An 8900-nucleotide genomic window follows, 5' to 3' on the forward strand; every position below is an offset into this window, starting at 1 on the left:
CAAAGCTCAGGGCTAATAGCCTGTTGTAATCTCACGGATCATTCTCAAAACTTTTGGCCATGACTGTAGAGAACTAGAGAGGGTAATACTAAATTAGCTCAATTATAACTAAATAAAGGAAATAAACACTAAAGTGTTTTTTACTGAAGAGGTTGAACAGCTGCTGCTACATCAGTAAACATTATTCCTCCATTTTTAAACAAAGAGCAGCTCTGATGTCCACTTTCTCTTTCACACTGTCGATGCAACGCAGGTCAAGTTTCTCACAAACAAAATCGTCTCTCGTTTCTCAGGGCAATTTATTAATGTGACTGTTCATGTTGGCAGAACCACTTCCTGGACAAACTTCTTTATTGATCAGAACCAGAACTAATGATGATCCACCTCACTAACAGAACCGGACCTGCTGCTTCCTCTGATTGTCATCTCCAGAGTTACATTTCCTGTAACTCAGGTTAACCTTAACCTGAGTTACAGGAAATCAAACTGTGTGTAAAGTATATAATAACATCTCAGCTCTGTGGTTCAGCAGATCTCTGTAAATAAACACTGACATGTTTTAATGGTAAATAATGTCATCCTGGAAAATCACATTAATTATGTTGGGACCAAAATATTTACATCAAATCATCATTTTATATAAAGAAGAACTTTTTGATATTAAGATCATTTTGCATCATTTATTACTAAATAGTTTAATTCATGATTTACTGTGTGGAGATCAAGAAACATAAATACCAAGTCAGTGTTTTAATTACTGAACCTTCAAAGCTTAACATGAATCAATTCATCCACAGTTTATTTTCTATTGATTTAATATTTGTGCATGTAAAAAACTAGAATATTACATAAAGGTGCAGCATTTCTTCCATCCATCTGCCTCTCTGGGTCTCATCTTCCTCTTGAGAACAGCTCAAAGATTTTATTTGAGGTTAAAGGTCATGGGACTTTGGTGGCAGATTGATGGTACATTGAACAAGTTTTTGTTGCTTTTGTTGCCCACATCCCACTTATTCTGGAAGTTTGGGTCAGTACATACTGGGAAATAAAATCAGCTTCTATGGACAACTTGTCAGCAGAGCCTACTGCTCTAGAGCTTCCTGGTACATGGCTATAATGACTTTGGACTTCAGAACCCAGTGGACCAGAACCAGTAGATGACAAGGTGACCCAAACCTTGTCATCTGCTGGTTTGGGTTAAGTGGCTTAAACCACTTCAAGCAATGTGGTTTATTTATGTCCACTCCTCCTCCAGACCCTGGTGTCTTGGTGTCCAGATGAACTGGAGAATTTATTTTAATCTGAAAGCAGAACTCTGGTCCATTAAGCAGCAGTCCAGTTCATTTTCTCTAAATACCAGGTGAGATGCTTTTGCATCAGCAATGACTTTTGTTGCTCTCCCTAAAATATATAAATATAAATAAGAAGTGGACTACATACATGTGACTGAATAGGTGCAGCAGTGTTTTTCCTTGGTTTTACACTCGTCTGTATGTGGAAGGTTTAATACATCCTCTGTTCTTTCCTTTCTAAAACATGCAAATTTTCCTCTCGTGCAAACTGAATGCAAACTATTCAAATTACAGATCATGATGTTGGAGGAATTGAGGCTGGAGTTGCTGCTGATCTGCAGTTGATCATCAGAACATCTGGTGAGGTTCTTGGTTCTGATCCAGAATCTGAGGATCATGTGACCTGATCTGACTCTAACTGAGGTGAAGCATCAGAAAGGAGCAGAAAAACTAAACAGAAATGTGACACAGAGCAGACTCTGTCATGGTTTGGTTCAGTTTTTAAGAAATTAGTTTTTTATTCTGAACATGATAAATTTCACTTATTATGATTTAAAGTTTTAGGTCCACATTTATTTAGCAGGGTTGATCAAACAAACAAAAACACAACTTTGACCAAAAGCGAAACTCTGACGTCACACAGCTGGTGGCGCTCTAAGCTGATCAGATGATCAGCAGCTTCATCCTGATGCTTCATTCAGTTTGACTCAGATCAGATAACAGAGATAAACATTAAATGAATGTTGGCAGTGTCACAAGCTGCTGAAGGGGAATCAACCTGTCAGACATTTGTTTCCTGTTAACTCATCAAACGTCTTTTTCAAACATTCCAAATTTACATTTAGGTGACATGAAGCACAAAAACTCCAATCTTCAGTGAAAGCTTTTCTTCAGAAATGGCAAATTTGACCAATTGTTTCTAACTTCAAGTCCAGGTTTCCATTACAGGAGGACGTTTACAGCAGCTTCAGTTTATCTTTTATAAGAAGCTACAGAAATGTGAAATGTGTAAAGACCTGATGCTGCAGTGACCAAGTGAACAGAGAATAAAAACTCAGAACAAACTGTGGATAAAAATCAGCAGGTAATCTGTAATTTGAAAACAGTTTAGAATTAGAAAAAAATCTGAATGTCATAAAATTACATTCTACCGCCAAGTATTTCTACAGACAGAAAACCAAGAAAAAAAACTGCAGCAAATATTCAGTCATATTTTTCTTGTAAGTTATATGTAATCAACATCTTTAGGATTTTTTGTCACAAGGAGGGAAAGAAACAAAAAATTATTCCTGAAGAAGTTGGTTGTTCACAGAGTTTTGTATCAAAGCATATGGTAGCTTAACTCCATTAGACTCAGTATCACAGGCTGATTGGCTCCATGTCACGATGCATTAATGCAGTAATTTATACCAGAGGAGACTCAGCCAAGTATTGAGTGCATAGAAAAGAAACCTATAAGAATTCAACATTTGTGATTGAAACATCTGTTTATGATTGATCTAATTACATATTCAAATTTTCTTACACACTGAACTAAAGGATTTCCAAAAAATAAAAGTTCGGAATATTTTACTCTGTGTGTAACAAATCTCTATAAAATGACAATTTCACTTTCTGAAATTACTGGCAAGAAATATTGCACTTTTACGCAATATTCTAGTTTTTGGATGTGTTAAATATATTAATTACATTTTGGATGAGCTGCTAAAGTTTGTTGGATTAAATGTTCTTTATTAATGAACAGACTGAGTTAATGTTTGCATTTCTAGACCTCCATACAGTAAATCATCAATGAATTAAAGAGCAATAAATTATTGAAAAAGTTATTCTTTAAATATAATGCAGAATTGATTTTAATCTTTATTTTTCCAAGATTAAATAATTTATCAGTAAAATGAGAATTTGCAGAGATACTGAACCAGAACAGAGCTGAGCTTTTATTATATATACATTTACTGTAAATATATTATATTTATTTACTGTTACCTGAGTAGCTCAACCTGTAGGAACCAATCAGAGGGGACTGGTTTGTTCTGTTGGTTTTGTTCTGAGTAATAAATAAGTTTTAGGTTTAGGGACTGGCTCTGTCCACAACCAACACGAACAATAGCTCTGTATAGAGTCCTTAAAGCTAAAACTTATGTATTGCTCAGAACAAAACCAACAGAACAAACCTGTCACAAATGTCACATTCCTACAGTCATTCATCATGACAGCAGTTACGCTGAATGACTGCAGGAATGTTTTTGTTTCAGTTTGAAGAGTTAAATTCAGTCACATCATCAGTGTGAAAGAGGAAAAAACATTTTTCATTAAATAGACAAACAGTTAAATGTTTTGTTCTCTGATGTAGTAGCAGCCATGATGGACTTTTAATTAAGCTTCAGTAATTATCTTTAATGTATGTTAATTTTGTTTTTTTTTATTAAGTTTTATTTTATCTTATTAAATATTAGCCTCTCCAATGCCCTATGACATTATTTTACTTTCCATCATTAATAAAATATTACTGTGAGGATTTGAGTTTTCTGTGTGTTTATTTTAGGTTCTGTTTCTCTGAGTCTCTGTGTTGTCCTGTCTTACCCTTGATTGTTCCCAGTTGTTTCTCTTTCCCTGATTTACCCTCTGTGTGTTTAATGTCACCTCTTTGTCGGATTCTTGTAGTATGTCTAGTTGTAGTCTGGCTGTTGTTTCTGTCCATCATTATGCTGCTACCAGTTGTTGAGCCTTATCCTTCTATTCTCTCTGTGCTGCCAGGATTTTCTGACTTTGTTTTCTGGATTACCATTAAAATCTTCATTTCTTCATTTCAACCTGGGTCCTCAGTCTTTTCCTCTCCACCTCTCTATCACAGTTCATGACAAATACATGTTTTATTTTTATGTATTTGTATCAGTTTAAGGGTCAAATTGAAGATTTTTCATTTTATGTTGGTCTTCTGTGTTTCACTGCATGAAGTTTTCATGCATTAATAATCTGTCAGGCTGTTATTCTCCTTATTTGGCTGATTTGTGTTTGTTACTGATGGGAATCTTCTAAACCTGTTTGAACCTTTAACTGGTTAATGGTCATAATATTAGATTAAAGGTCTATGAGTTATTTTTGTTTAATTTCTGACATCTGGGCTTTAATAATGTTAACCTTTTACCTTCAGTGGTTCATAATAAAGTTCAGAGATGAATCAAAGTGTAAAATCTGCTTTAGTGGCTGAAAATGTGTTTAGAATTTTGTGAAAACAATAAATCCTGAAATGCATTAACTAATGTAATAATAGTCTGAATGGTCTAAATATGAAAAGTTGGAATGTGTGTGTGATGTATGAGGCTCTTTGATCAACCACAGAGAGAAAGAGAAAGCATGAGGGGATTTTCAGTTTCTTTGTCAAGGAATGTAGTCTGACAGGCCAGACCAGAACCAAGTACAATGAAAGTATCCTACCTTAGTCTCAACTTGTTCAGCTAGTGACTCCACCTCCTCCATGATGTTTAAAACCATTCAACACCCAGAACTGTCCAGTGAACAGCAAAAAGCACAAGTAGAAAGACCCACATACTCCACAGGTTTTATCCACAGCCACCAGGTGAGTCAGTTTCTTCTGTTTTATTGTTCTTTTGTTTTTATTCTGACTCTTTCTACTGTTTAAGATAAAAATGTTAAGACATTTAAAGGCTTGATAATGATTAGTGTTGTTGACACATTACAACCTGTTAAAATAGTAAAAATTTGGATTTTGTTGTTTTACCAGAGATTTAAAATAATAAATTGACTTTCTGGTTTCTGAGAGACATCTGGAGAAGCTGAGAACCACAGACAATAATAGAAACAATTAGACAATAAAAGCAAAACTTACTTTGCACAAAACTAATTTAATGGAAATCTGATTTCACATTAAACAATAAAAGCCTTTATGCAGGAAGGTTCAACACAATCTGTTTTTTCCAAGTAACATATTGGAAATAACATGAAGAGTCATCTTCATGTCTCTCATGAAGATGAAATGTAATCTCTTGAAAATCAGAAAATATTTGTTTTCTTAATTCAGCTCTAATTTATAATGAAACAGTTGGAAGCTCTCTGCACTGTTGGTGAAGTAATGAAGAATAACAACTTAAAGCAGTGAAGCTTTAAAATGAATGTGGATGGAGTTAAATACTTGCCTCCATTTATTGGTCAAATAATTTAATTCCTGAATGACAGTTTTATCAAACCTGAACTCAACAATCATGTTTCTAAATAATTATTTATCTCCATTCAAGACAGCGATGCCACTCCATATAAATGAAGCTAAATATATAAATATTTAATAATCTACCAGAAATTTGATTATTTAACAGTAGAACTAAAAATATTCAGTAATGATTATTTATTTTTATCAGAAAGATAAAAATAAAACAATCTATTTTAGTGCATTTCCAGATTTCATTGTATTAATTATAACATATATTATAAATTATTAATTTATTAATTTCTTTGTTTATTTATTTATTTTGAACTAACAAAAATGCAAATAAAAATAAAAATGGAAACAAATTATGCCCAACTGACATTCAATTTCACATTATCTATTTGAAAAGGAGCAGGCAGAAGATGCAAGATATGACGTTTTCTTGATTTTCTGCTGATGTTTATTTATCACCACCAGGTGGCAGTAATAACATGGATCTTTTCTCTGTTTTGTCTTTCAGCAATAAACTCAACTTTTCTTCAGTGCTGATGAAATACAACAGAAAGTTTTGATCAAACATCTGTCCTGATGTTCTTCACCACTTCACTGATGTTTATTCATCTAGATTTTTTTAAGCCAGATTTTTCTACTCAGTGTAACGGTGAGATGAAGTTCAGAGAAAACCACCAGAAAACTGTTCTTCACTTTATATTTCTAAATGTTGCTAAATAATTAAATATATTAAATCTGCATCAGCAGATGTTCCTCGTACTGAGTGATATTGTTTATGACAATCTGCTGCCTCTCCTCCTCCTCTTCCTCTCTCAGGATGAAGATGATCTCCCTGCTGCTCCTCATCCTCAGCTCATGTCTCTGTGGTCAGTCTCCATCTTGTCTTTGTGACAGAAAGCTCTCTAGATGGAGCTGAAAGACTCCCATGTTCCAGTTCTCAGTGTGTCTGCTCCTCTCTTTCCCTCTCTGTCTCCTCAGCAGCAACATTTGTAGTGAATGTGACCCAGAGCAGCTATGAGGCAGAGGAGAACCACAGCATCACTCTGGAGTGGACCTTCACCACCAGGACTCACACATCCTGGAAGAATCTGTTCATCTACTGTGAAGCGAACACGGATCATGGAGTTTTAGTTCTATATCAGGTCCATGAAGGTGTTGAGTTTCCAGAGTCTCAGGATGATCAGTTTTCAGGACGAGTCCAGAGTGACAAAGACGTCCTCAGAGAAGGACGAATCAGACTCCATGTGTCCAGACTGAGGACTGAAGACTCTGGTCTGTATCTGTGTGACGTGATGACAGATTATGGATTCAACTCTGGAAGATGTCGACTCAAAGTTACTGGTGAGTTTGGACTTCAACATTTAATCCTCAAAATATAAATGCAGTGAAGATGATAAACTGAAGGAAAGTTTCATATTTTTCTGTTAATCTGTTGAGAATGTGCTGCTCTTGTGCCATTTAGCTCAGAAATAGTTCATCTTTTTATTTCTGTTAAATTTCTGATTGTTCACTATAACCTTCAATAAAAGGAAGACTTTTGTTTCAAAGAAAAGAGTAGTATGAATCATCTCTATTTCTTGAGTTAGAAATATATCATAGTTAAGAACCAAATGCTTGTTTCTTTTGTTTTAGAGAAAGCAACAGAGATTTTGTCTGTCTGTTGCTTTCTCTAAAATTCAAAGGTAAACACAAAATAAAACCATGAACATCACTTTTTCTGACCAGACGTCTAATGATGCACAAAACACTTTCATTTCAGTCGGTTCCTATTTTTGTTCTTTTTAGCTTCTTCTGGAATCATTCAACATTGGAAAGAAGATCCAACAGTCGATAGAAAAGATACAGCAACAGATAAAAAAGATTCAGAAACAGACAATAAAGATCCAGCCTCAGACAGTCGAGGACGGATCGGCCTCTATGTTTCACTGGGACTGACAGCAGCAGCAGCTGCAGCTCTAATCACAGTTTTACTGATCAAACATGGATCCAGAACTTTTCTAGTGAATTGACTGAGGATGTTACCTCAAAGTTAATGGTGAGAAACAATATAAATAATTTTCCTTTGATAAAATCTTGATTCCTGTGTTGATGAACCAACTTCTTCATCTTCTAAATGAATCCTCAGTTTTCATCATTAAATATTTCTGGTTTCTCTCCAGCAGCTGCTGATCAGATCCAAACACAGAGACCAACTTTGACTCCAGAACCAGAGAGAGGAAGGATCATCATCTTCATTATTCTGGGACAGATAGCACCAGCAGCTCTGACTGTTATAATTATAATATTGATTATTTATTTTAGGAAGAAACATAAAACTAATCACATTTGTCGTATTCGTGCTTGATAAAGACCAGACGTTGTATAATGCTCAGATACTTTTGTTAAAGCATCTTTTAGAGGTCTGTTCACACAGCTTGTTCACAGGTGTGTCACATCTACTTCTATTGTTCCATTCTCTACATTTATACATTCACGTGAACTCATGCTTGCCACCTAGTGGACATAAACATAATTCATTCAATCATGACATCCTCCTTTCTTTAAAGTAAGATTGTTACAAAAATAATCCTATCAAAGAACAACATACATTGCATGAAACAGTTACCACATAGCTATACTTAACACATTAAAAACATCAATTACAAAATAGACATTTCAACTTTTTTTTTTTTATTTATAAGTTCAGTCTGTCAGGTTTTTTCACCACTCTGGTAGATCTTCTTAACACAGGTAGGTTGTCCCCAAGACTGTCACAGTCATAATATTACTCTGGGAGTCCTTAGAAACTTCACTTGACTCAACAACAGGCTCTAATGGAGTTTTTAACAAACTGCGCCGATTTCGTCTCAGAACTTGTCCATCTTCAGTTTTTACTTCAAATGAACGTGGAGCTACTTCCTGCAGAATAGTTGCTTTAGTATTCCATCCCTCATCATCCTGAATCCTTACAGGATCCTTGTATGACAGTGGAGGTAGAATCTTAGTTGATCTGTCATAATATGACTTTTGTTTTACTTTCTGCTTTCGTAACTTGTACTCCAACTTTGATGATTTCTTTGCACTTTGTTCATTACTATCATAACTTGGCAAAGTTGTACGAATCTTTCGATTCATCAAGAGTTCAGCAGGTGAAAATCCACATTGCAAAGGTGAAGATCTGTAGCTTAATAAAGCTAAATATGGGTCAGAGTTATTATCTGCAGCTTTCTTCAGAAGTTGCTTAAGAATATGAACTCCTTTCTCAGCTTTTCCGTTCGACTGTGCGTAATGTGGACTTGATGTTACATGTTTAAAGTCATAATGTTCTGTAAACTCTTGCCATTCTCTGCTACTAAAACATGGTCCATTGTCACTCAACACAATATGTGGAATGCCATGTCTTGCAAAGATTGATTTAGCATGTGTTATGACACAGTTTGATGACATATTAG

The 8900-nt window shown here is 34.9% G+C and overlaps 1 protein-coding gene across 5 annotated transcripts; it reads left to right on the forward strand.

The window, feature by feature from the left end:
• Positions 1 to 4763: 4763 nt before the first annotated feature.
• On the forward strand, positions 4764 to 8662 carry LOC148154234 (programmed cell death 1 ligand 1-like). 5 transcript variants are annotated; one of them, XM_088015135.1, is made up of 6 exons: positions 4764 to 4872; positions 5978 to 6118; positions 6286 to 6335; positions 6448 to 6810; positions 7255 to 7504; positions 7629 to 7768. In XM_088015135.1, exons 3-5 carry the CDS (start codon positions 6287 to 6289, stop codon positions 7476 to 7478), a joined length of 636 nt encoding a protein of 211 aa, XP_087871261.1. In that variant the 5' UTR covers positions 4764 to 4872; positions 5978 to 6118; position 6286; the 3' UTR covers positions 7479 to 7504; positions 7629 to 7768. The 5 variants fall into 5 exon arrangements, with proteins under 5 accessions (XP_087871261.1, XP_087871262.1, XP_087871263.1 ...); XM_088015136.1 differs by having other exon boundaries at positions 7632 to 7768; XM_088015137.1 differs by having other exon boundaries at positions 6451 to 6810.
• Positions 8663 to 8900: the final 238 nt, after the last annotated feature.

Source organism: Poecilia mexicana, unplaced genomic scaffold (genome assembly GCF_051168715.1).
Source record: "Poecilia mexicana isolate PSO_F unplaced genomic scaffold, ASM5116871v1 scaffold_18, whole genome shotgun sequence".
NCBI classification, from domain to species: domain Eukaryota; kingdom Metazoa; phylum Chordata; class Actinopteri; order Cyprinodontiformes; family Poeciliidae; genus Poecilia; species Poecilia mexicana.